Source organism: Echiichthys vipera (genome assembly GCF_963691815.1).
Source record: "Echiichthys vipera genome assembly, chromosome: 12".
Taxonomy (NCBI): domain Eukaryota; kingdom Metazoa; phylum Chordata; class Actinopteri; order Perciformes; family Trachinidae; genus Echiichthys; species Echiichthys vipera.
This window is the reverse complement of record NC_139837.1, coordinates 7,986,592-8,012,322: the sequence shown is the minus strand read 5'-3', so window position 1 is coordinate 8,012,322 and position 25,731 is coordinate 7,986,592. Positions and strand designations below refer to the sequence as shown.

The window sequence follows — 25,731 nt, the reverse complement described above, 5'->3', positions numbered from 1 at the left end:
TATATATATATATATATATATATATATATATATATATGCATTTCTGTGTCCATGTGTTAATGAGTAGGAGGTTCCCTTTATTTATGCATGTATTTATTTATTTATCTATTTCAGCATTTATGCAATAATTTATTTATTCATTTATTTCTGCATTTATTTATTTATTTATTCCTGTTTTTATTTATACATTTATTTATTTATTCCTGTATTTATTTATACATTTATTTATTTATTTATTTATTCCTGTATTTATTTATACATTTATTTATTTATTCCTGTATTTATTTATACATTTATTTATTTATTGAGACTTAAGTCATGGTTAGTCCTCCATGGATATCGTCTCCTGCTTGTTTCACAAATTTATATACATTTATTTAAAAAACATATGCTTACAAATTGCTCTGCTGAAGTCTTACATCACATTAAGTTGCTTAATTTTTCACAAAAGTGCTATTTTATGAATTTGCAGTAGAGTACGTGAAGTTAGGCGAATCCATGCAACTATAGCTGAAACTTGATGATGTTCTCTGTTCCCTTAATGTCACATTTTATCAATCCAGGCATAACTAAAAATGTTAACTTCCTTCACAGTATGTATTTAGTACAGGCTACTCTAGGATCGTATGAGGCTGCTGTTGAATGCATTTGCTGCCATCTACTGTTTACAACAACAAAAGTGAATTTACCAAAATGCAAAGGCTGGAAACCTGGAAGACAGGAATTCAGCATCAACAGGAAGGCCATCCAGGCACCCCGAATATGACCGTGAGGAAGGAAATATTTAAAATACTTTTAATGTCAGCCAACAGCGGTCAGACATGTTGGTGCTTTTGATGATTTAACCACTCCAACAAAGGCGTTTCCATATTCCCTTCCTCTTTGTCGTTCTGCAGTGCCTTCATTGCCATCCTGTTTAGGCTATCATGTATCTGCTAATACAACTTTATATTCACAACCTACGAACACTTTTACGCTCTACATTTTGTCTTCACTTTGCATAGTTTAACATATGTGACTTAATACATTATAACATTTTTCATCTTTCAATTACTATTTTATTTGATGCTATTCCTCTATTTTCAAACATTTCAACAGTTGCAGCAAGTCATTGAAACAGTCTGGTGCACTACATTTGTTTAAATCTATTTTAATTCTGTGTCTGTTGCCATGTGAACACGTTGCTCCCTTTAAAAACAACATTTGCATTACTCCCTATAAGCCCCTTGGGCGTGTAACAACATAAAGGGTGTGGCATCTCTGTCTTTTTCTCTCTTATTACTCTCTTTTTCCTACACACACACATACACACACACACACACACACACACACACACACACACACACACACACACACACACACACACACACACACACACACACACACACACACAGACACAACCACACACACACACAGACACAACCACACACAGGCCTTCTGGTTGGCGAGGATGGATGTTCTGTCACCCTGATTAATAAAACATATGTGTTTGTTTCTTTACCTATTTATAAGGTGTTCGGTTACATGGCTCATAATAGGGAGTGGAGACTTCCTTTGCCCTGGAAACTGACAAGACAGAGCATGTAAAGTGTGTGTGTGTGTGTGTGTGTGTGTGTGTGTGTGTGTGTGTGTGTGTGTGTGTGTGTGTGTGTGTGTGTCTGATGACGTAGCAGCTGTTGAATCTGGTTTGGCAGGATTTCTGAGGGAAGGGCGAGAGAGCAGAGGCAGACAGACTGAGGAAAGCAGCAGAATAGTTAAGTTGTAGGTTTTGCTTCACTATAACTATTTAACTTTACCGTTGTACGTCAAGCTCCTCCTGCTGGTGTCGACAAATTGGGTTTTGCCATTTGAGCCGCGTTTCAGCACTAGGTAAGGTTCTTTTTGTTGGATTCTCATTAATTTTGTATCACTTTAAAACTGAGCAGTAAACAAAACACTGTAGCCAGCAGTGTTTGAACTGAACACAGGCTTTGAGTTACAGTGAAGTTATTTCCCTTATTTACCCTAAAACAAGACGATACAAAGTTGGTTTTACGCCAACATATTTGGGAAACCACATGGTTCACTCCACCTAAAAGACCCAGTGAGGCTGAGGTTTTCTCTGCCTATGACTAAGACACAAGATGTTGAGCAATCCGTTTAAAGAAGATGGTTTTCATATAAAGTTCAGATTCGGCACAGAGGCAGAGGCGTCGTGGAATGTAGCCCTCTTAAAAGTTTCCACACTCGCACACACACTGATGGATATCAAGCAATTACGAGTAGATTTACAGTAATGCTTTCCTGAAATCCAAACAGTTTGCTCTGTATAATCGGTGGAAGAGCTCTATCTGTGTTTTACTCCAACATTTGGTGTTTAAACGGTCGCTGCCTGCCTGGTCACCCTCAGAGTGATACAACCTCGTGCCTATATGGCTGAACTAAAGGGAGTTTAAAGTGTTAAAAATGAAAAAGTCCCCAGTGCTCAGCCACTCCTGTTTAGTGAAATCTAAATATTTTATCTGTTTCTAAACAGTGTGTGTGTGTGTGTGTGTGTGATCCTGCTCTGCTCCAGAAACCACGCAGGCCTATGAGGATGGTGTCCCATATATGTGGATTTGATTCCTTATGACCAGTAATGTGGTGGAAGGTTGCATCTAGCATCATTGTGGAAAAAACAACAAGTTTATATGAAATTAAACTTGCTTAAACCTTTATTGTTTTCTGCTCCTAGGTCCAGGTTTGAAATTTGACTATAGGAACTTGAAATACTGAATTAGATACACATTTATGATTACTTAATGTCTATTACTAGGTTTTACAGACAAAGAAGAAGATAGTTTTATGATATTTATGTCGGCGACAGTAGCTCAGTCGGCTTGGGAGGGTCGCGGGTTAAAGACCAAATATGGAACCACTGATCCCTGCTTATGTGCCATTGAGCAAGGCACTGAACCCCCAACTGCTCAGGGCACCATGCTGTGAGATGGCCCCCTCACTCTCCTGTGTTTGTGAATCAGTATAAAAGTGAAATTAATTTCTTTCCTTTGTGGATTATTGTTATTATTAAGGATATCTTCTTCTTTTGTCTGTACAGTGTCAGCCTGTGTAGCTATGGGAACCCTGAGAGTTCAAAAGAAAACTGGGCACTGCTTGTGTATATTAGATTTTGTTTGCTAAGACATATTTGTTAAAGACACACACACACACTCACGCACACACACACACACACACGCACGCACACATACACGCACACACACACACAGCCCAGTATCTAGGTAACATAAACTGAAACCGCATAAGTGCCAGGAGGTTGATGATTGAAGTTATATCCATATTGAACTAAAGACACATACTTACATTCATAAACCTCATTACCTTCGCACGCCATTGTCCCACGCCATAGTTCCCGTGTGTTTATTCAGCAGCCGCAGACAAGCACAATGATGATGCTTACTGTTAACACACACAGCAGCTGTATGGACAGAAGTTACACCGTCCAGGACAGGAGATAAATAAAGATTATTTGTATTTTTTGTTTTAAAGAGACACAGCACACAATCATGTTGCCATATTTAGCTTCAAATTATGGTGGAATTAAAACTGTGTTGACTCTTATTTGCGAATGCAGCACTTTGAATACTTACACTTGCTGTTATGGTTAAGTGTATATAAAAGAGTCATCTAGAATAAAGGCGATACCATAATTATGCCACAAATGACAATTAGTTGTAAGGTTTTACAATTTTAAACAACACTTTATATTGTGGAATACTGGAACAGAGCTGTAGCAAGTTGCACCACTGAAAGGTGCATAACAGTAACGATAATAGGCCTATTATCTATTTTCAGTTTCATTTTTCACAGTCATAAAAAAAGCACTTCTGCTTCGTGTTGAGCCGAACAACGACCCTAAGTTGTGATATAATCCCAACATACCGCTGGCTGTGGTGAGCTATTGCTTAAATATACAGTCTATGGCTTGTAGATATGCCACACATGCATTAGCACCTTAAGGGATTTAGATGAGCAGATTGAAACCACTCTCATGTCATTACGGTAAATATGTACGTTGAGCTAAAGACAGCAGCACTGTCTTGTCCACATTTTATGTCAATGAGACAAAAAAAACAGATGGTGCGTAGACATATCCATCAAAAACTGCAGCCAGCTGAAAGACTTTCACTATCCACCCTGAGCGTAACGCAACTTTATCCTATCTGGCCTGTGTGGGCTACAGTATGTCTTGTTATAGCTACTGAAGCATATCCCCAAAGCAATTTCAGTCAAAAGCAACTGGACTTGGTTATTTGTCTAGGACAGAGGTACGCAATTCCAGTCTTGGAGAGCCACTGTCCTGCATGTTTTAGGTTTCTCCCTACCCTAACACATCTGAGTCTAACAATAATCAAACTGTGACAAGCAGCAGCTGCTTGATAACGAGCAAATCAGTAGAATCAGGTGTGTTAGAGCAGAGAGAAACCTAAAACATGCAGGACAGTGGCTCTCCAGGACCGGAATTGCCCACCCCTGGTCTAGGAAGACGTTTCACCTCTCATCCAAGAGGCTTCATCAGTTCATGTACGCATCTGACCAGGCTGGGACTGGTCCAACTAACTGGTGTGGAGATCCCGGTATTTAACCTCTCACACCTGGATCTGCACACGAGTTAGTTGGACGAAGCCTCTTGGAGGAGAGGTGAAACGTCTTCCTAGACAAATAACCAAGTCCAGTTGCTTTTGATTGAAATTGCTTTGAGGATAACGACGACCGGGACAAATGAGAACATTCACAGGCCTACTGAAGCATAGACTTTCACTAGTGAGGAGCTTGTTAACATCAAAAATCCTGAATAAAAACTTATGAGGCATCAAAAAATTGAATTTGCTGTCTTCAACAGTACAGTGAAGAAACACTTGAAGACATGAGATAATGGTCCGATGGTTAGTTTCATACAAGCTCATGCAAGCTCTGTGTCAGACACAGTTTAGGGTGCAGCTGCTGTATCTTCATGTTGCCTAGTTGCATCTGCTGGATTGGGTAATATGTGGCCTTGACCAAAGCAAGTCTACATTTGACCTTATCAATAAGCCAATTGTTGAAGCGATATCTAAATTAATCACACACGTAATTCAGCCAGGATCTGTTTCTACCTTCTTGTGTTCAAAGTAGCCCTCTTTTCTTTCTTCCTCTCTGTTCCAGGGTGCACCTGTGTCCATAACACAGGCCAGTGCAGCTGCAGGGATGAACTGGTCGGGACTGGAGAGTCTGTTGAGCGGAGTCAATAAATACTCCACTGCGTTCGGGAGGATCTGGCTGTCCATGGTGTTTGTGTTTCGTGTCCTGGTGTTTGTGGTGGCAGCGCAGAGGGTTTGGGGCGACGAGAGCAAAGATTTTGTGTGTAATACCCGACAGGTAATATCAACACAGGAACACTGTTAACTGTTCACACTTTCTGTACCTTTAAATGTAATTCGGTTTATTGGAGGATTCAGTTTCCCACTAGGAGGCACCTCATTGACACCATGACCGTTTTAATGATGAGATCAGACTCAGGTGGTTTGTTTTGACGGTTTTATCTGGTTCCAACGTTAAAGAAGCGTTGCTTTCTTTGATTTTCCGCTGGGATTATTAAAGTATTTCTGATTGCACATGGATTTCAGTTTACATGAGTTTTCAAAAGGTCTGAAAATGACCCCAAGTGATGTCATCAGGGTTATCCTGGATTGGGTTTGATGCCTTCATTTATCCCTCCTGTTGCCTTCAAATTGTACTAACAATGTTTATCCTTGGGGTTAATTTGACCCCAGCAATTTAAACATCCGCAAAATGATCATAATCAAAGTTGTTGTTCCAATGTTTTTATGTCAGGTACTCTATGTGTATTTGTTCACTGCCTGAATAGCGTTTTAAATTAAACACAGCACCGCAAACACCTTCTTATACATGTATTTGGAAATATACAGGAAAATAACCCAAATATCTTACTAATTCACCTAAAATTGGATTGAAGGATATTCGTGTGTGTTTTATAGTAAGTATATTATTAGTCAGTACAATGTTGTGTTATTTATAATATTTGGAATGAAAGCAATTTCCATTATCAAGGACCGTAGCATGTATTTCTGAATATTTTTATTGTTAAATAGATAATATTAATAATGATTATATCGTCCAAATTATCAATTAGACCCAAAGGAACACCGATGCGACAAGTTTGTGTACATGGGTTTTCCCAGTTGTCCCCGTTAAATTAGGAAAAGTCATTAAATATGAAGCAAAAACAAATTGTGTTAAGCGTGTAGTTAGAGAGGTAAAACATTGAATGGGGTCAAATTGACCCTAAGGATAACAGGAGGGTTAAATAAACAAACAAAAGCAATTTAAACCTGAATTTACTTTGTAACTTTGTGGTTGTGGAGATTGAAAAACGTTGGATTTCACCTGGGTCTAACAAAAGACACCACTGAGTTGCAGTTGCAGTGTTATTCTTACTTTGTCGTTTTTGAATGGCACAACTTTATGAACGTGTAACACATAATCACTAGAGTAGAACCTTATTTAAGAAATGCGCTGACTTGTTATGACCGTTTTAAACAACACAAGGTATCTGGAAGACAATCCACTCTAAAGTAAGTCCTGTACCTAATACAGTAACTTTCCCCGTCTGTTGTAATCCTAATAGAAACTGACAGCAAAATAACTACTTGCTACCACTCATTGTACCCATGTGAGACAACAGTCATTGTAAAAACCAATCGCAACACGTCTTTTAAAACAACTCTGACTCTGTTTCCAGCCTGGCTGTACCAACATCTGCTATGACCACATCTTCCCCATCTCCCATATCCGTCTGTGGGCGCTGCAGCTGATTTTTGTCACCTGCCCGTCTCTGATGGTTATGGCTCATGTTAAATACCGAGAAGGAAAGGACCAGAAATATGTGGAGCTGCACCACGGCTCCCACCTGTACGCCAACCCTGGCAAGAAGAGAGGGGGGCTGTGGTGGACCTATCTGCTGAGTTTGGTCTTCAAAGCTGGATTTGACACATCATTTCTTTACATTCTGTACCGGATATACCATGGATATGACTTGCCCAGGTAATGCTCGACAAACAGAAGTAGTATTTCAGTCATCATTAGCATTGCAGAAGATAGCCAAACTGATTAGCTATTACATTTCTATTCTTCTTTAATCTTTCCTACAGGTTATCCAAGTGTTCACTGGAACCATGCCCCAACACCGTGGACTGCTTCATTAGTCGTCCAACAGAGAAAAAGATCTTCATGTTGTTCATGGTGGTATCCAGCGCGCTGTGCATCTTCATGTGTATCTGCGAGATGGTTTATCTCATCGGCAAGCGCATCGCCAAATTGTTAAGGGTCCGCCAAGACAACGAGAGGCTCCTATTTGCTGAGCAGCATGAGCTCACCAACATGGCCCCACCCAGGTCCCAGTATCGTAGGAATGATCCAACGCTGACAGAGAGCCAGCTGAGTTTAAACAACAGGGAGAAGATCAGAGAAGGTGGGATAAGTACGACCTTGTAGGACTCAGGGGTCATTTAACCATGGGTTGGTTTCTAACTGGTGTGACTCAGCTGAAAACATTGATGACTCTACGTTGGAAGGATCTCCAACACTGTTTAAGCAGAGGACAAAGGAAGCGTTTATAGTTGGCTACACAAGGACAACTGGGCTTTTATAGCACAAATGGAATTCGATGATGTGTTTAAGGGCAATGTTGCGTGATTGTTGACCACAAATCATTGTCAATATGTCCTGTATGTCATGCTACATGCAATCTCGGAGCTCACCGGCTATTGGTTGATTGGACGATTTAGCATCTGAAGGCAAAAGCCGTCCGTTTCTGGTGTTTGGGCATAGCCAGTGCATATCCTGCCCTTCCTCTATTGTGTGCGGTTCCATTTGCAATTTGAGATGCAAGCATGGAGTTGTAGTTTAGAGAGGATGTCTCTACAAACAGATGTCTGCATATAATGTGGACATACATGTAAAAAGGAAAGAAAAGAAGCTGAATCGTTGTCAGGCGAGCGCAGACGGGTTCCAAGACTGCATTTCGACTGATGCGTTTGACCGCTTTTGCTCTCCAGAGGGCTGTTCATCTGCATGCCACAATAGCTCGCTCACACGTGATTGGTCAGTGCTACAAACAGAAACCAGAACTGATACCAGATTCTGTATTTATACGCAGATATGTTTATAGAGATATGTTACATGTAACACCTCGGTGTATGTATTGTAAATTAAAGTAACACTGTTAATAGCTTTCTTATTGTGTGACTCAGGAAAAGACTTCCTCCAGTGCTCCGTGCTTTCAGATTTTTTCTACTAAACGGACCAAAATGTCACTGGAAATTTCATGAGCTGAGGCTCCACATGAAGCGTTGAGTTATCCCTCAAAGTTAAACTCTTTGCACTCATGTTGCTAAGAGGATGTTTCTAACCAGCCAGTTGTACAGACTGGACACTAGGTGAGCTGGAAGAGTGATGTTACAGGGCAAGGTGTGCTTCAATCATCCATAAATCCCCAGACACAGAGCAGACTACTTCTGTTCTGACTGAGAGTCAACTGGAATGTCATAATGTGGACCAATAGTTTTATTATCCCATACAGTTCTTCATAGTTCTATATTTAATTGCTTGTAAAATAAAAATGTTGATGATTCTCATTGTCTGTCTTTATTTGAAGAAGGGTTTATTCTAATAACACAGAAATGCAGGGTTTGTATGATGGTGCTCTGGACTGTTTGAGTGCCAGGAGAAAGAGACAGTGGAGCATGTAATGTATGAAATATACAGCAGAGAGAAAGGACATGATGAGAAGGGCAGGGTTGACAAGAGAAGGGTTAAAAGACATTCTGGGCTGTGGGCAACGTGGACATGGCAGAAAGTGACCAGCTTTCTAAAGAGAACTGGAAAAAATTGGAAAACTGGACATTGTAGGTGTTAAATACTTCCATAAGGTGGCAGTAGTGTGACATTATGGAAGTAAACTGCAGTAAAACACCATAGAAGAAGAAAACAAAACAGTTTTATGTATATATATATTCAGCAATTATGATGGCAGTCATTCTGGGGTTAGAGTGGATGGAGGAAGACGGACCAGATAGAGTATTTTAGTTGTAGATTCATAAGCAAAGCTATAAGTACACAGAACTAAAACTCTAACAGACAAGACCTTCTTTTAGAAATACAACAAAGCTTTTTAAAAAAAAATGTTTTAATGAACAGGATTTAGAGGGCAGAGACTGACACGGCACTCCGTGTCTCTAACGGAGATTACACCAGCTGTGCGAGTCGAGTGCAGGCACTCCCGCGTCAGTCTAGTGGTAAACACACTGGCTCCAGGAGTGAAGTGCAGGCAGCATTCATGATCTATGATTTAAACTGATATTCAACACAGTACCATGCCCACAGACTGTAAAACACCGACCCTCACAGACCGAATCCTCATAGTGCTCCAGATTAGCATCTAGTGTATAGGTCATAGATAACAGGCTGTACTGCAAGGCATGGTGCAAGTGCGGCTATTTAATTAGCATAACAGAGCTAACGTTAACACGGTTGTGTTCCTAAACAATCTGTTTGTACAGTTGATCGTAGTGCAAACCATCTTGTCACTTATGGAAACACCACCACACGAATGACCACGGTCCAGGTCGAGATGACAGAGTTAGCATGCTAATGATGCTAATACCGACAACTAGCCTCCAACGCGCAGCAAGGGTCAGAGGCTAGCTGTCACTCAAGAGGCCGTGCCCCTAATTATTCATAAACTTTAACCTCCAGTAAAATTAAAAACTAGACTGGTACAAAAAAATTCACCCCCCTCAGTGTTGTCATGGAGATATGAGCTAAACATGCAGACTATAATGTTTTTTTGTACCAGGACATAAACAGGTTTAATGATGGTGTGAAAACGGCCTGTTTAACATGGGGGTCAATGAGAAACTGCTCTATTGTGCAAACTACTCCTTGTGGACACTCAGAGAACTGCAGTTTTTGGCACTTCCTCATTGGATCAACCAGGAAGTCCCTGTGGCTGGGCTTGGTCCTGACTGGCTTTCAAGAAAAATATGTTGCACCTTTGCAAAGGTTGTTAGTTCTCAGAAGGGGGATGGGCTGGACTGTTTTATTTCACAGTTTGTGGGTTGATAGACCACTACAGATACCTACGTTTACGTGCACTGAAGCTTCTGGTTTTGTACCCTCAGTCTGATTAAATTCACATTTTCTCGTATATGAGGAGGAAACAAATAGATCAAATGCTAGAATGACTAAAAAAAAATAGTCAAAACAACATGAAACTAATTCAAGATTGTGGATTTTCTCTCTTCTAATCATCTAATCCACTAAACTGCAGTTTTTGGCGCTTCCTGATTGGATCAACCAGGAAGTGGCTGAGGTGGGGGCTTGGTAAAGTGCAGAGAGCAGGAAGGGTGTGGAGTTATTATTATTATTTATCTATTATTTTATTTATTTACCTATTTATTTTGGCTGTATGCACCAAAGAAAGTTATGGTTGCAACCTGCCAATAAACAAAAATTAAGAAGAAGTAGATATTTATTTTATTTCCTGTTTCTTTTATTGTGAAAGGACAGATGATGTCGTTACATACCCCGTTACAGTGGGTGGCGGTATGCACCAAAGAAAGTTATGGTTGCAACCTGCCAATACACTTAAATAAGAATAAGTAGCTATTTATTTTATTTCCTGTTTCTTTTATTGTGAAAATACAGAGGATATCGTTACATACCCCGGTACAGTGGGTGGCGGTATGCACCAAAGAAGTGTTGGTTGCAACCTGCCAAAAAACAAAAAGAAGAAGAAGAAGGAGTGCAAACATAAAAGGACCACCATACTGTTACTGTATCCGTAGATATATATACATGTTAAATAGCCTGACAAGTAGAGGAACACTTCAAACACAACTGTAAGTAATGTTGTTGTTAGTTTGTGATTTATGAAACATGAATATGAATATGAAACATGACGGCGTTTGATAGTTAGTTAGTTAATGTTTCTTGGTACATTAAAAGGAAACTAAATGCTATTGTTTTGTCGTGTTCTTCCTGTTACCTTCATGTAAAACCAGGTGGAGTCTCTCGTGTTTATTATGTTGAAATATGTCCTGTTACTGTAGTTAATCCCACTCTCAGACACTGTACTGTCACTGTACTGTTGACTCACTCCTGCCCTCAATGTTTACTTATGCACACACTGGTGGGATTCATACTATACAGTTTAAGTGTTCTTATATAGTTTCTATCGTTTATTTCTATTCTTATTTAGTTTGTTATAACTCTTAATACTTTATTTGTTACTGTCTGTATTAATCTGTACTTAATCTGCTGCTGCAAAACCAAATTTCCCCTCAGGAATCATTAAATGCACATCTTATATTAACTTAAAATGCCAGATCCAGGCTAAATTATTAGAAGCCATTGTTATATTTTATTTTATGTTTCATATTCTATATTTATCACTTTCTAAATTCTTCTTCTTCTGTAGTTTTTACTTCCTAAATTTAAGTATTCTGTCTGTGTATCTCTCTCTCTCTCTCTCTCTCTCTCTCTCTCTCTCTCTCTATATATATATATATATATATATATATATATATATATATATATATATATACACACACTATTATATACACACTATAATATATTTTTGCATATTGTGCGTAAACTCCAGTATGCTGATGTTGACTCACCCATGTCGTCAATGTTTACTCATGCACAAGGTAAACTGGCACTGGTGGGATTAATATTATACAGTATAAGCGTCATTATATAGTTTCTATTTCTTATTTCTATTCTTATTTAGTTTGTTATAACCCTTAATACTTTATTTGTTACTGTCTGTATTAATCTGTACTTAACCTGCTGCTGCAAAACCATATTTACCCTCAGGAATCATTAAATGCACATTTTATATTAACCTAAAAATGCCCGTTTTTACTTCCTAAATTCTGCATGTAATTGTTTATAAATTTAAAGTATTCCGTCTGTGTGTATCTTTATATTTTATATCTTTATACACCAGGTCACATTTCTGGTGTGTGATCTGTTTACATACTTGGTAATAAAGCAGATTCTGGTTTTGATGTTGCTTACAGAGACCTTAAACCAGAGCTATCCAACCTTTTCCCCTCGCTAACCCTGTTTTATGTTATTAGTAACATTTATTCACATAGCTCATCTTCACCCAACCAGCTGAATACGCTTCTTTTGTGTGTGTGTATTTACAAAATGTTTTGTATCAACATTTTTATGTTAGAAAATCTTTAGATCAGCACCATGTTCATGATTTTCTGTATGCGCTTATTAACATTTTCAATGTGTCAAGCTCACTCTAAATTCCCATGTTAATCTTATTAACTAAACAATGTTATTACTTATTTTACTTCAATTCAATTCAATTTTATTTATAGTGCCAAATCGTAACAAAAGTTATCTCAGGACACTTTACAGAGTAGGTAAAGACCACACTCTATGACTTATTTATGATTTACATAGACACAACAACTCCCCCGTAGAGTACGGTGGCAACGAAAACCTTCCCTATAACAGACAGGAACGTCAGACAGACCCAGCTCTGTGGAGGACGGACATCTGTCTGCACCGGTTGGGGAGGAAGAAAAGGAGAGAGAAAGAGAGAAAAGACGGACAGATGCACTTATTCTCCTTATTTCCTGTCTGTCCACATATCAACATATCACATGGAGTTCACATGCATTCAGTCTTTTCTTGAGTGTGATGACTGCACTGCTTAGAATATCCGCTGAGGTTCACTAAGTTCGGTCCCGTTCTGAATGTAGATGTCATCAGAAAAAAGCAGCTTTGCAAAAGTGCGTAGACCCAGGCAAAGAAAACATTTACACACAAGAACCGCTTGGTGAAGGTTCTTATTCTTGTGAATGCTGTTGAGATTTTACCTGGGCCTCATTTTGCATGTTTTTTCAAATCCTCCATCTCAACAGGACTGAGACAAATGAAAGTAATATATTGGTTTAGTTTTTATTTGCCTGGTTATTTTCTGCTGACATGGATCAGTCATGGATAGCAAGCTACTTGTTGGAGACCCCTGCCCAAAGCACTCTTTAGTTTTTACCTAATGCTCTTTACCTTGTTTTTATATTCATGTGTTTTTAGCCTGAGCAATGTTACATTTTAGTACAAAATGTCCTTTATTTTTTTCATTTAGTATAAACGCATTAAGTAAAGCTGTGTGTGCAAACAGACTGACTTGATTTGACTGTGCCTTCCTCAGTTTGACGAGCATGGCCTCCACACCTCCACACAATTTCTCCTGGGTCGAGCCGGACAAACTGGCCGGACTGGCGCTGCCAAGGATGACGTCTGAATACCAGTACCTGCTGGACAAGGGTATCAAACACCTGGTTTGCCTGTGTGAGAGAAAACCACCTCACTATGACTCCTGCCCCGAGTTACAGCTGCACCACATCAAGATAGTTGACTTCACTCCTCCTTCACCAAGTCAGATCGATAGATTCCTCTCCATCGTGGAAGATGCCAACATCAAGGGGGAGGTAAGAGCCCAGACGCTTGATAGACTATGCTTGATGGATGGCTATGCTCATAAAGTACTTTCAGGACTCTCCAGGGTTGAGTCAAGTGTTGTACGCAGGCTCACAAACCACAAGCACTGAAACCTTGTGGTTTGGCATCAGGTTTGCATGACTTTGATGAAACTCCTGGACCAGTGGAAAGGAAATACTGTCTTTCAAAGCCTTGCTGCTCCTCCAAAGGGTATGAATTAAAAAAAAACAGGCTGTAAAAGCCTTTGTCTGTGTATTTGATTGAATAATATGCCTTCAGGGGGGTTTTATTGTCAAAAAGGCTAGGGTCAGTATTCCTGGTTTTGTTCAGCGGTTCTTGCAAAAATGGTGGCATTATTTTGATTAACGATGAGTCTGCTGATTATTTCATCAATTCAATTATTCATAATTTGTTCTTTACGTCTGAAAAAGGTTAAATGTATCATAATTTGTCTTCAAAGTGCTTGCTTTGTCTGATCAAAAGTCCAAAACCCACACATATCCAGTTTGATATCACTAAAGACAAAGAAGAGCAGAAAATCCACACAATTGTGAAGCTGGAATCAATTAATGTTCAGCAGGGACTTAAATTGACCAACTACATCAGCCGTACTTGCAAAAAGCAAAATGCAAATTCCTGTCTCATAGCTTTAACTAATGCAGGATGTCTGTGCAGACGATTGAACAAAATAAATATTACTGTTCGTCTTCAGGGTGTGGGAGTTCACTGCATGCACGGCCATGGGAGAACAGGGACCATGCTGGCCTGCTACCTGGTGAAGAAGAGGAAGATATCTGGGATCGACGCCATCAATGAGATCCGCAGACTGCGGAGCGGCTCCATTGAAACTCAGGAACAAGAGAAAGCCGTGGTGCAGTTTTATCAGCGCACAAAGTAGCTTTTACACAAGTAACAGTTCAGAAATAACTGTGTTTTTACAGATGAGCATAAAGTAAGTGGAAGAAGTGCCTCAATTATAAATCTAAAAGCTGAACACTTTATTATCTATGAATAGGGAAATATAAGAATGAATGATTGAACAGGTGATATATCAAAAACTGGATGTCCTGGAAAGCATTATAGGACCTAAATGGATCCACAGTATGTCCCTGGGACATTCATCCTAGACGTTTCTACAGTAATTACATCCTCATACTGTCTTTTTACATGGTATACTGTATAATGTCATTTTGCACACATGATTACTTTTGTTTACACGGACAGGTTTTCGTTTACAAGGCTTTAACCATCATTTACGCACTGGACGCCAGAGAAAAGAGACGCTGACGCTCCTTGAATGTGAGCTTCTCAGGAGCCCTCTTGCTTTTCTCCTCCTGGTTTCTGTGGAGAGACGATGTAAAAGACAACATCAGCGGGAATACTTGAACTCTGTTAATGGGGAATCACTTATGGGGACACAAGCAGCCGCCTGCGCTGTATTCAGAATACATTCATAGAGTGTATTTACTCAGGGATCTCTCTCAAACACTCTTAAAGTTTTTTGGAAGAATGAAATCGCTAAAATGTTGCACCGTTTAGAAAATAGACTAAATTCGGAAGCTTGTTGTGATAGTACTCAACTATGAACATTTCTGTCATTAAGCCATCATGAGTAGAAACGCTGCATTAAGAGCTGCCTGTTAGATTAGATTGTAAAACTCACTCCTTTGATGCCATTTCGATAAAGTCTTGACTCGATCCGCTTGGTCTTTGATCTGCCAAAAACATGGAAATGTTGCTATGTACGATAAAATCAGATGTCTGACGAGCATGCGCTCTTTTAAATAAATGAAACGGACAGACTATTACCTGTCTTGTCTTCCTTTTGGGAAAGATGAGTTCCTGTCTGCTTTTCTACATCTTTAGTATTGACGTTCCCAGCAGAGCTCCTCCTGCTCTAAAGGTGGACAGAATAATAAGAATTAAACTGGTGATTTTGTAAATATAAGCTTTATTATTGAAATTTCTCTACGCAGAAGTTATTCAGACAATTTTAACAATCTTTTTAGACATCAAGGTATTTTCATGTAGTGTTTATAACATTAAAACTGACTTTTTGTAGCTCATATAAAGACATCATTAACATCTATTATGTCCCATAATCATATAGTTATTAGTATATATATATAAAGTATTTAAATGTCATTAATATTTGATCGTCATGTACCACGTGTGTTGTACTCACTTTCCTTCAACCCACTTAATCTACGTTAGTTAGTGATTTCCTACATTTCCCAGAATGCCCTTTGGTAACATCAGAATTTCTTTAGGTTCTTTAAGTATTTTAGTGTGGATCTTCCCTTTAAATGACACCTGTGTTTGGCTTCACCTGTGTTCTACTGTCCAGCTGCTGTATCGTCACCATCATGTCCAAATCTTCTTCCTCCTCATCCTCCTCGTCCTCTCCTCTCTGCTGAATCTCCTGCAGCCTCTTCTGAAACTGCCACTCCAGGCTGAGCCTTCGGAGCCGGTCGCTCTCCTCGGCCGTGCGCCTCGCTTTACCCTGGAGCTCCTGCACCTCCTGCTCCAGGAGCTCCACCGCACGGAGCCTCTGCTGCTTCTCCAGCTTCTCCTGGGCCTCCCTCCTCCACGGGTCCGACCGCTCCTGAGGCTCTTTGGCCTTTGTAGGACCTGTGCTGTGCTTCTGCTGAGTGGGAGGTTCTTGAAAGGAGACATGTTTGGTTGGAGTGATGCTCACTTGGGGTTTTGCAGCTTGATCCCTGTGTGTGGTAGATCTTTGCGGCTGGGATAGAAGTGAGGGCTGAGGCAGCTTCTTGGTTGCAGTAATGGGACATGCGTAAATAGGATTGGCTCTGTTTTTATTCCCATTAACTTTAAGGGTTTGGCTCAACCTCGCCGCCATCAAAGATGAACTCTGGAAGGTGGTGAGAGGGGGATTTGTGTGCGTGTTCACGGCTCTGGTTACAGGGATGTCTATGCGTATTGGCTGGTTGGAGGGTGTCGGTGTTGGATGTTGTGAGAAAGGAGTTCTCCAGACACCGGCGCCACTTGTACGGTCGCCCTGCTGTTGTTTCGATGGAGAACAGTTATCTGAGAGGATGTCATGAGTGGAAACACTTGAACGGATTGGGAAAGATGAGTAGTGGCTCATGGTTTGCTTTGCACGCTGCTCCTTCTGCTCCCACAGGTTCTGCCTTTTGTCCAGCAGGGGGCCTCCACTGTCCATACACAGGTTCTCCTGGGACAGAGCTTGGCGCTAGAAGGATAAATACAGAGATTTTTATCACATTTTGTAGCATTTACTTACTTGTATTAATTTCTTTATGAACAGTCAGTGGTGGAATAAGTGCTCAAACATACCTAGTATAACTAAAAAAGTGTTGTTACAAGTTACATTCTTACCAAAGTATAAATACACAAGTGTCAGCAAACTGTTCTTTGAAAGTAAAAGTAATGTTGTTACAGTTAGTACAGGTAGTTTAATCCAGTGTTTCCCAACCTAGGGGTTGGGGCCCCTTCAAAGGGTCACAAGATAAACCAGAGGAGGTCTTCAGATGATTAATGAGGCAGGGAAGAAGAGAAAGTTCTGCAAATGCTGGATAATTTGAACAGTTGTTGGAATAAAACCATCTGAAATGTGTCTCTTTTGTGAAACTGCTAGAAGGCAAGAAGGGGAATTTTTATTGACCTTTTTGTAAGGGCTCACAGGCCAAAAATGTACGAAAGCACTGTTTTAAACTAACAATGTACTGAATAATCGTATAATTCTTTGATTACTTACGATACTATACTAACTATAACTTTCAGATAAATGCAGTGTCCTAAAAAGTAATATATTTCTCTCTGAAATATAGTTGTGTAACATATAAAGTAGCACAAAATGAAAATGCGCACACGTACCTACAAAGTAAATGAATGTTTATTAGTGACTTTCCACCACTGAGCAATATGTCGACTTTTCCATTCTTTCCTTTCCTTCCTCCAAAAGATTTTGGTACCAGAAGACATTTACTAATGACTTACCATGAAGGTCGTCCTACTGGAGCTCTGTCCATCCAAAGGCCCCAAAGACACTGTGAATGTTTGCCGTGGTCGACTGTATTCAGATAAGTTCTTGTCCTGGGCTTTAGGGGTCGGAAGTGTCAAGTATTCCCTTTGAAAAGTCTGAAAAAACAGACATAAAAAAGGTCATTCTGCGACATAATTTCAGTTCAAAACAATGCATTGTGGTTTTGTTATTTAGCTGACACTGTTCTTTATAGAGACTGGATGTTTTTACGAATGTTAGAAGGAATAAGTCGGGGAAATCTCACATCAGCACAAAGGTTGACACTGGACACAGCGGCCCTGTTCCCTCTCACAGCAGGGTCAACAGGTTCATTGCCATCCTCGCAGGAAAAATCTGCTGAAATAAGGAGAAAACAAACACAGGTAGTCAACGTATTTCACATAAATGTATTTACTGTGTGAGCCCACCAGTTACTAAAATACAAGTTCACCCACTGATCATGTTGGGGTTGGAGCGATAAAGCTGTCTGTTCCTCTGCATCATCTGGTCTTTTGTCCTCTTGTTGGCTCCATGGAGCCGTTCTGAGGGACCAGGATCCACTATGCCGTACAGCACGAGCGCTTTACCGTTTGGCTTAGCGTGGCTTTGATCGTCTTATGAAGCAAGAAGAGGTCTTAATTAAGTCTTAAAGAGCAGAAAGTGAAATAAAACACCAGTAGTTTCATTTTGATTGTGTATTCACCTGTTGTTCTCTCTGGGGTTGGTTCACTCAGCAGAGCTTCCAGGCCGTGGTAGCTGGCGCCAAACTTTGCAACCCGTAAGGTCACAACTGGGCCTGTTTGCATCAAGATAGCCGCAGCCCTAAATAAATATAAGAATTATATTACATTTCATAAGACTATATAACTGCTGTTTCAAACTTTTTATTAGATTATCTGGGTCTTGATCTTGGAGTAAAACACATGTTTTATGTTGAATGTGTTTTAAAAGTAAAGATTACGCTGCTATTACCTGTTGGCTATTTGAAAACTGTCTCGGTGGATATACACGCTTCATATTGGTTCATTATTAAGATATCTTGATAATATTGAACACCCAAACACACAGTTGGGTATTTTCTGATGAAAAAAAACAAGAGTCTAATACAACCGTGCTAGCCACATATTTGGTGCTCTGAGCTAAGTGCTAACCAGCAGTGATAATGCTAACATGCTGCTGCTGTTGTTGTAGCAGGAAGAATGGTCGCCGTCTTAGTTTAGCATGTGTTAGTATAGCCTATAGCCTATACACTGATTCCCAAAGTTATTAGGATTCATCATCTGGATGTGGAGAACGTGCGTGCAAAACTTCATGGCAATCTATCAAATAGTTGTCGAGATATTTAAATCTGGAGCAAAGTGGTGGAACGACTGACCAACAGACGGACAATGCTATTCCTCGAGTAACGCTGCTCGCATGACTAACGCATGAACTGTTCCCAGCCAGTTGCACAACAGGCTGTTATGTAGCTACCTTTCTTGGCTGAGGCCGACCAGACTTTGACCATCCACACTCAGCATCTGATCCCCAGCTGTTAACCTGCCATTCTGCACAAAATAGAGTTTTTTTCCCCCATTATTTTTATATTTTCTTGTATAATTCCATTAAAATCCTTCTCAAGTTAAGCTCAATCAAAATGCGTTAGATCTCACCATTTCAGCCGGCCCTCCCTTGACAATAGATTTAATATAAATCCAGAGGTTTCCTTGCCCCGCTCCCTGTGGTAAAATAAGAGAGATTCATTAGTTGAGACATTTACCAGATAGCTTTGGTGTTTGAATAGGTTTTGTTTGCAGGATCAGGTCACCTTGGCAGCCACAATGCTGACCCCCATCCCACTGTTCAGAGGTTTGTTCAGTCTGATAGTCACTATCTCTGGCTCTCTGTGCACTGCCTATTGCACACATAAATAAAATACATAACTGCTCAATAAATGCTTTATTTTATGTACAAATATAATTATATTTCATCACAGTATCATATGTTTTTGCGTACCAAGTATGTGCTCTCTGCAGAGGAAGTTGGTTCACTGAAGTACACGGTCCAGTCACCTTTGGACTTTGGCTGGGATGTTAAAGAGCAGAGGCCTGGAAGAGAAATAACTAATTTTAGGTGTCTTTATCTTGGATACAATACATTCCTGGCATTCTACAGTATTTTCACATTTTGCAAATATGACAGACTATTCAGAATCCCGAACCTTTCCGGCAAATCGGCTCCAAAAATTCCCTAAACCCTGGAGGGATTCCTCTCACAGTGTCACAGGAGTATCCTCCCTCCGGCAGCAGGAAGGGCAGGTATAGGTCGAGGCTCTCCTCCAGCTGGATGTCCCGTGCTTCGCTCCGAATCAGGTTATCTGCTGTGGCCTCCGCAGCGGTGACTACAGCATCGATCAAATCCTGCAGCAAGGATGACAAATGGAGCAGACAGCGGAAATATTTCAGCAAAAGGGCGTTCTAGTGTATAGATTGGCATTTGTCATTCTGTGACAAGGCTTCGGAGAAGGGACATCCAATCTGCCTGCTGTGACCCTGAGCAAAGTACTGAAGAACTTCCTGCAGATGACCCTGGCCTCCCTGGAGAGGTAGAAAAGTACAACTTTAAACAGAGTTATGTTGTACTAATGTTGGCCTGGTGATTGAGCTGCAGTGGTAGTGGTACTAATAGTAGTACCACTAGTAGTACCTAAAAGTTTCAGTAGAAACTGTTCTAATAGTAATAATCACTGGTGGCAAGCAAGCAAAGACTCTTACTAAAGGAAGTATAAAATACCTTTTATTCATTTAGCCTATTTTAACTCAGTTAACTCATTAGTAGTCATTGAAACAACAGTGGAAGCAGTTATCTCAAAAGTCAAGTTTAATAGCCTATTGTTATATGATTTTTTGGGGGTTTAACTCACCTTTTCCACAATAGCTAGCAGTTGTAGTAGCACCAAAAACAGTAATACGCAACATATATGTTAGCTTAAATATATTTACACTGACAATGCCCCGCTCATCGCTGCTGCCTATGTCAGCTAACGTTGCTCTTTTGCTAAGCTAATGCTACTCTGGAGTTTCCTGTCCAGATGTCAACAACCTGTGACTGCAGCTCCCACTTTACTTCAGTCAGCTAAGTACTGTATGTGCTGCTTGCCAGGTAACTTTTTTATTTATTTTGTTTAAGTAAGTTGATGTTTTGGCTATGTTCAGTTGCTGTTTGTGTGTTCGGCTAAGCTAACAGATGGCAGCTAACACTATCCCGCTCTCTTGTAGTTGATAAGGTAATTTCTGTTGGACCTTGCTGGCTGCTGTCATGCTAATACACGCAACTTTTGCATTGGTATCAAATGTGAAACAGTTTCTTGTGATGGTCGAGAGAAGTTTTCTTTGGTTGTGGCAATAATGTGCCTTTTTATATATCCATGTTGTAACGTTTTAGCATATTTTAACTAACATCACATACAGCTAGCATCCCATTTATCTAACAATCTTTCAAAAAGCTCTTTTAACAACGCGAAACACACCACTGTTTTAAAGTTATTACCCAGATCCGCAGCTACCGTACTCTTCCAACTAAATGTTACTGCGTACAAATATTTTTCACATTTTTTTAACCCGTTTCCAAAGTTGCAACTGTATTTCCTAATTCCGAGCTGGATTTGAAATTGCTACTGTATCACCATGCTTGTTTTGTACGCCTAAAGAAAAGTACAAATGCATTATTGGTGGTGAATATATAAGAAGAATGAACGGGTGAATAATATAAGAGAATCCAACGTACATGAGAGACACAGACTGGGGCTAATCGTGCATGTGCTGAAATATGATGTTTGTTTGACGATATATTAGTGGCCGACTTCCTTTCAAAATGGTTGCAGTTGTTTTGGACGGTAAACCCGGGCTCTACTAGAGGACAGTGTTGTATGTAACTGTAGTCTTGCATACACAGCCCATTCACAAAATTCTGATCTTTGTCACACAGATTAGGTAGTCACACACACAAACACATACACACACAAACACAAACACACACACACACACACACACACACACACACACACACACACACATACACACACCCCCATACACACACACACACACAAACACACTCAAACACACAAACACACTCAAACACACACACACATACGCACACACCCCCATACACACACACACACACACACACACACACACACACACCACAAAAGCAATGGGTTTGACAGCTTGCTTTACTCTTCTTCATATGCATTATTAATCATTATCATATTCATCATTGTTAATTATTCACATGATTAAATCTATAATGGTGAGCTCTTGTCTGTGGATGAGGCTGTGTATTCGACTATTCCCCTGGATATCAAAAATCTCTTGCAAGGATTTATCCCACAAAGGAGCATCATACTTGTAGTTTTAAAACAGTGCAAACAACAGAGACATGGAGGGGATTGGAAGAACGGATGATAAGTACTCACAGGGGGTATGTGAGGCTCGCTGGTTGCATAGAGGTAGCCGGATAGCAACGTATTCAGCTGCAGTGAGTTCAACTTGAAACATGTATTCTGGATGGCCTTCACGTCTTGCATTGAGTACTTGTTCATGGTCAGGAGGATGGTTGCCTAGAAACAGTCGGGCAATGCTATTTAAACAGCTTCTATTCACTGAAATATGTGCTCCGACAAATGAATGAAAGCCGAGATAAAAACGGCAAAGCATAAGCAAGATCAGAAATGTGTTAACCTACGGAGGAGTCATATGATAAATGTATGAAAGAACATTTGAGTCAGTCGTTCATTTGACTCAGTTTTTAGGTAGAAACTTCTGGCATATTGATGGTAAAAGCCTCTGGTTCCATGCTTAATAAAATCCCAGTCCAAGCTTTATTTTTTACTAATATTTAGACATTTCGTTCAGGGAGGGACCGACCTGGATGACGTGTCCGAGGTGGCAGTCAGCAGCCAGCTCCAGGCCCTGCCTCTCTGCCCAGGCTTCGATGGTCGTGATTCTCTGGCGGAGAGCAGCTCCCCAGTAGTGTGAGCGCAGGCCAGGAGTGTTGGCCCCTGGGCTCATGAGCTGATTAAAAAGCCAGGCACTGATGAAATGGAAGAGTTGGGAGAAGAGCTGGATGGTGAGGGCAGGGTTGACGCGACAGCGGCGTAAAAGAGACATGGTGTTCATCAAGGTGTTCAGCACCATCTCTGCAACATGGCAAAGCAAACATTTATATTATTTAAATAGGGAGGCGACATCCGCTCTTCTCTTGGTCTTAAATTATGCGGCGCACTGAATAAGATGATTATATCTGTATGAATAAACAAACATTCACCTATTCCAGCTGGCAGTGCACCATGTTGCTCGGGATCAATCAAAAAAGTTGGCAAGTGCTTCCTTAACTCATTCTGTAGACACTGGAGCAAACAACTTAAGGGAATGAAACACACAAAAACAAAAAGTTTACATGCATTGGCGAGAATGGATGCAAGCATTCTCTGTCTGACTGTTTTTAGCTAATAAGCTTCAAACTTCCGGGTAATCGTACCTTTCCATAAACACATAACACAGGTCTCATAAATACGCTTGAAGCATGTAATGCATTTCTGTACTGTACGTTCTGTTGTTGCACATTATCTTCCACCAAATACACAATACAGATAATGTCTGCAATGAGTGAATTGTTGGACGATATATGGCGGATCATTCATAGTCTACAGACAATATTTACAGACGGAGAAGGAAGGAAATGAATGTTGAAGTAACACAATGCTAAAGTGCCGCATATACACAAATACTGCTATATATTGTATTTGGGAGTTTAGGGTTGCTGTAGCATTTGGAAAGAACCTATTTTTAATGTGGTTTGTTTTGGAGGCTAGAGACTTGGAGTGTCTCTAAGACAAGGGAAGGCAATTCCAGTCCTGGAGAGCCACTGTCCTGCATGTTTTAGGTTTCTCCCTACCCTAACACACCTGAGTCTAACAATAATCAAACCGTGACAAGCATCAGCTGCTTGATAACGAGCAAATACTTAGAATCAGGTGTGTTGGAGCAGAGAGAAACCCAAAACATGCAGGACAGTGGCCCTCCAGGACCGGAATTGCCCACCCCTGCTCTAAGAGGACAAACGCTCGAATAGGTAGATAGCTGGGTGTGCAGAGTCACATAAGATTACATATTTTGGGGATTTAAAATCTCTGAATCTCTATGGTCGCGTCTTGTCATCGGCACCTGTAAGCTTTGTGCACCAGGTGGGACAGATCCAGCTGACTTTGCCGTGTGAGCGGGCTGAGGTCTTCGTCATGCTTGAGGAAGTTCAGCAGCTCAGAAGAGTTGGCCATCCAGAAGGCGAGAGCACCGGCGATGGCCTGCTGACTCTGTAAGTCAAACACGTAACATGTAAACACACAGAACATCTGTCAGATGTGACTTTTAGGCGTTTTGGCGTTATGTTTTTGCGGTCCACTTGGTCTGCTTATGATTTATATTTCTTATTGTTCAGAAGTAAGAGGTTTCCTGACTTGCCTGGATGACCTTCCCTGTCATGGCCACCATTTTGTTTGAGATCGAAGTTACACTTAGTGTCTGCCCCGAGGGCGCGGGGCCCCGCCCGTATTGGCGTTGCAGAGAAAAGCGTCCCACAGCATAGAGGACGTATGCAGGTGAGAGCTTAAAATGAACCGTGGAGCTGTTGGTGTAATTTATGACTGCGGATAGGAAGGCGTCCTCAGCTGAAATGTAAAAGACACCAGCAGGGGGCAGGAGGACATTATGAGAGGGGAGACAGTAAGCTTGGAAACTGACAATTTATCAAATTACACCGTGGAAGAAAAACCTTTTTGGTTCCATACTTACACTTATCACAGAATTTAATTCCAATTGGTAATCCAGGTCGATCTGAAAAGTCTGGATACAGCTTTTCTGTGTGCTTTCCTCCTGTATTTTAGCACAGAAGAGTCATCAGCCATCCTGTTTTTATTATTATTATTATATAAGAGGGTCATTTTTCATTGGAAGCTAAGTATGCATGTGCTGAATGACTGGAAAGTATGGTTTTCTTCACGAGACTGCACCGTTCATTATCATTTCTGTTTTTCTACAATTTGCAGACGACTTACCCGGTGCAGCCTGCCTCTGTTGCTTTTTGTTTTCTGCGCGGTTCTTCTTTGTCTCATGGTTAGACTCGCAAATGCTGTTGTTGTTCAGTAGCTTTTCTGTTGACCTGGATTACGTATTTAAAAGGGTAGATGTTATTCTGACTGTTAGAAAGAGGCCTGAAGCAAAAACTGTGATGAACAAATGAAAAACAGTACCGGTTCTTATCCTCTGAAACCTTGTCAGCTGCTTTAGTTGTGTTCTTCTCTTTCTTCTTCTCTTTCCTTGACAGTGTCCTCTTGAAGCTTTGGATCACGCCTCCTTTTTCCTTCCCGTGACAGTTTTCCTTCATTGTTCAACACACGTACAAAGAAAAAGAACATAGATGTGAGATTGTGTGAAGAGAGAGTGGCATCGCAGACTGAATTAATGGTTTGAGTGGTACCTCCAAACTCTCCGTGTCTTTCTTGAGCACAAAGCGCCCTTCTCTGTTGTCTGTGTTCCAGTGCAACTGTACCACCAAAGGCTTCTCATGCAGATCCAGTTTACGTTCTTATTCCACACACGAAACACAGAAAAATGCTCAGAGCATGTCCTCAGATCAACCCAAACACCAAATCAGAGATGCAACTGCTTAAAAACCCCAACATTATTCAATGTAGGACACGTTCATATATTAGAGGCTGAAGCCAGATGGTTATTTATCTAAAAATAGCTTAAACAATGAAATCTTTTTTCTGTTCTGTTGATGACTTATTGTTTCAGCTCAACAAAATACAACAATGACATGTCCTTGTCAACAGTCTGCAGTGTGAGCACGAGTCGAGTAGTTACCTTTCTTGGCGTGGATCTCATACAGGGCATAAGTAGTAGTCAGCATTTTCATATCAGGCCTGAACTTCTCCGAGAGAGTTTCGACGACCTCGTGAGTTGTGGAGTTGCTGCAGACACGCAGGCACTTTGTGGCCACGTTTCCTCCAACATGGTCCTCAAAGGAGAAGCGCATCACACCATGAAACTCCAAGTTCTGCCAGGAAAGGGTTAGCTTTTAAGTGTGTCCAGTGTTTTCGACCTTTGATAAAGTGCGGT

At 40.6% G+C, this 25,731-nt stretch overlaps 3 protein-coding genes across 3 annotated transcripts in view; 2 read left to right on the top strand and 1 right to left on the bottom strand.

The window, feature by feature from the left end:
- Window positions 1-1,727: 1,727 nt before the first annotated feature.
- Window positions 1,728-8,607, top strand: gjb9a (gap junction protein beta 9a). Its single transcript, XM_083923856.1, has 4 exons — window positions 1,728-1,869; window positions 5,182-5,394; window positions 6,779-7,080; window positions 7,188-8,607. Exons 2-4 carry the CDS (start codon window positions 5,224-5,226, stop codon window positions 7,528-7,530), a joined length of 816 nt encoding a protein of 271 aa, XP_083779982.1. The 5' UTR covers window positions 1,728-1,869; window positions 5,182-5,223; the 3' UTR covers window positions 7,531-8,607.
- Window positions 8,608-10,834: 2,227 nt separating this feature from the next.
- Window positions 10,835-14,494, top strand: dusp23b (dual specificity phosphatase 23b). The gene is made up of 3 exons (XM_083924919.1): window positions 10,835-10,937; window positions 13,277-13,556; window positions 14,279-14,494. The coding sequence occupies exons 1-3, from the start codon at window positions 10,894-10,896 to the stop codon at window positions 14,462-14,464; spliced, it is 510 nt and encodes a 169-aa protein (XP_083781045.1). The 5' UTR covers window positions 10,835-10,893; the 3' UTR covers window positions 14,465-14,494.
- Window positions 14,495-14,784: 290 nt separating this feature from the next.
- The window catches only part of afdnb (afadin, adherens junction formation factor b), a gene marked incomplete at its 5' end in the record, with an annotated part of 14,097 nt that continues 3,150 nt past the window's right edge, over window positions 14,785-25,731 (bottom strand). The window contains 22 exons of the mRNA XM_083924558.1: window positions 14,785-14,907; window positions 15,230-15,281; window positions 15,376-15,463; window positions 15,896-16,783; window positions 17,551-17,691; window positions 17,841-17,932; window positions 18,031-18,189; window positions 18,279-18,397; window positions 19,049-19,122; window positions 19,228-19,293; window positions 19,383-19,469; window positions 19,571-19,662; window positions 19,776-19,974; window positions 22,029-22,172; window positions 22,480-22,751; window positions 22,880-22,974; window positions 23,779-23,924; window positions 24,073-24,278; window positions 24,666-24,769; window positions 24,861-24,988; window positions 25,088-25,194; window positions 25,477-25,669. Of these exons, the coding sequence (XP_083780684.1) occupies window positions 14,820-14,907; window positions 15,230-15,281; window positions 15,376-15,463; window positions 15,896-16,783; window positions 17,551-17,691; window positions 17,841-17,932; window positions 18,031-18,189; window positions 18,279-18,397; window positions 19,049-19,122; window positions 19,228-19,293; window positions 19,383-19,469; window positions 19,571-19,662; window positions 19,776-19,974; window positions 22,029-22,172; window positions 22,480-22,751; window positions 22,880-22,974; window positions 23,779-23,924; window positions 24,073-24,278; window positions 24,666-24,769; window positions 24,861-24,988; window positions 25,088-25,194; window positions 25,477-25,669 (3,540 nt within the window). The 3' untranslated portion in view covers window positions 14,785-14,819. The remainder of the gene's footprint in view (window positions 14,908-15,229; window positions 15,282-15,375; window positions 15,464-15,895; window positions 16,784-17,550; window positions 17,692-17,840; window positions 17,933-18,030; window positions 18,190-18,278; window positions 18,398-19,048; window positions 19,123-19,227; window positions 19,294-19,382; window positions 19,470-19,570; window positions 19,663-19,775; window positions 19,975-22,028; window positions 22,173-22,479; window positions 22,752-22,879; window positions 22,975-23,778; window positions 23,925-24,072; window positions 24,279-24,665; window positions 24,770-24,860; window positions 24,989-25,087; window positions 25,195-25,476; window positions 25,670-25,731) is intronic.

Coding starts and splice junctions, on each gene's coding strand:
- dusp23b (XM_083924919.1), top strand. CDS start 10,894: ATGTTAAATAGCCTGACAAGTAGAGGAACACTTCAAACACAACT. Junction 10,938..13,276: donor GGAACACTTCAAACACAACT/GTAAGTAATGTT, acceptor TGCCTTCCTCAG/TTTGACGAGCATGGCCTCCA. Junction 13,557..14,278: donor ATGCCAACATCAAGGGGGAG/GTAAGAGCCCAG, acceptor GTTCGTCTTCAG/GGTGTGGGAGTTCACTGCAT.
- gjb9a (XM_083923856.1), top strand. CDS start 5,224: ATGAACTGGTCGGGACTGGAGAGTCTGTTGAGCGGAGTCAATAAATAC. Junction 5,395..6,778: donor TTGTGTGTAATACCCGACAG/GTAATATCAACA, acceptor CTCTGTTTCCAG/CCTGGCTGTACCAACATCTG. Junction 7,081..7,187: donor CATGGATATGACTTGCCCAG/GTAATGCTCGAC, acceptor TCTTTCCTACAG/GTTATCCAAGTGTTCACTGG.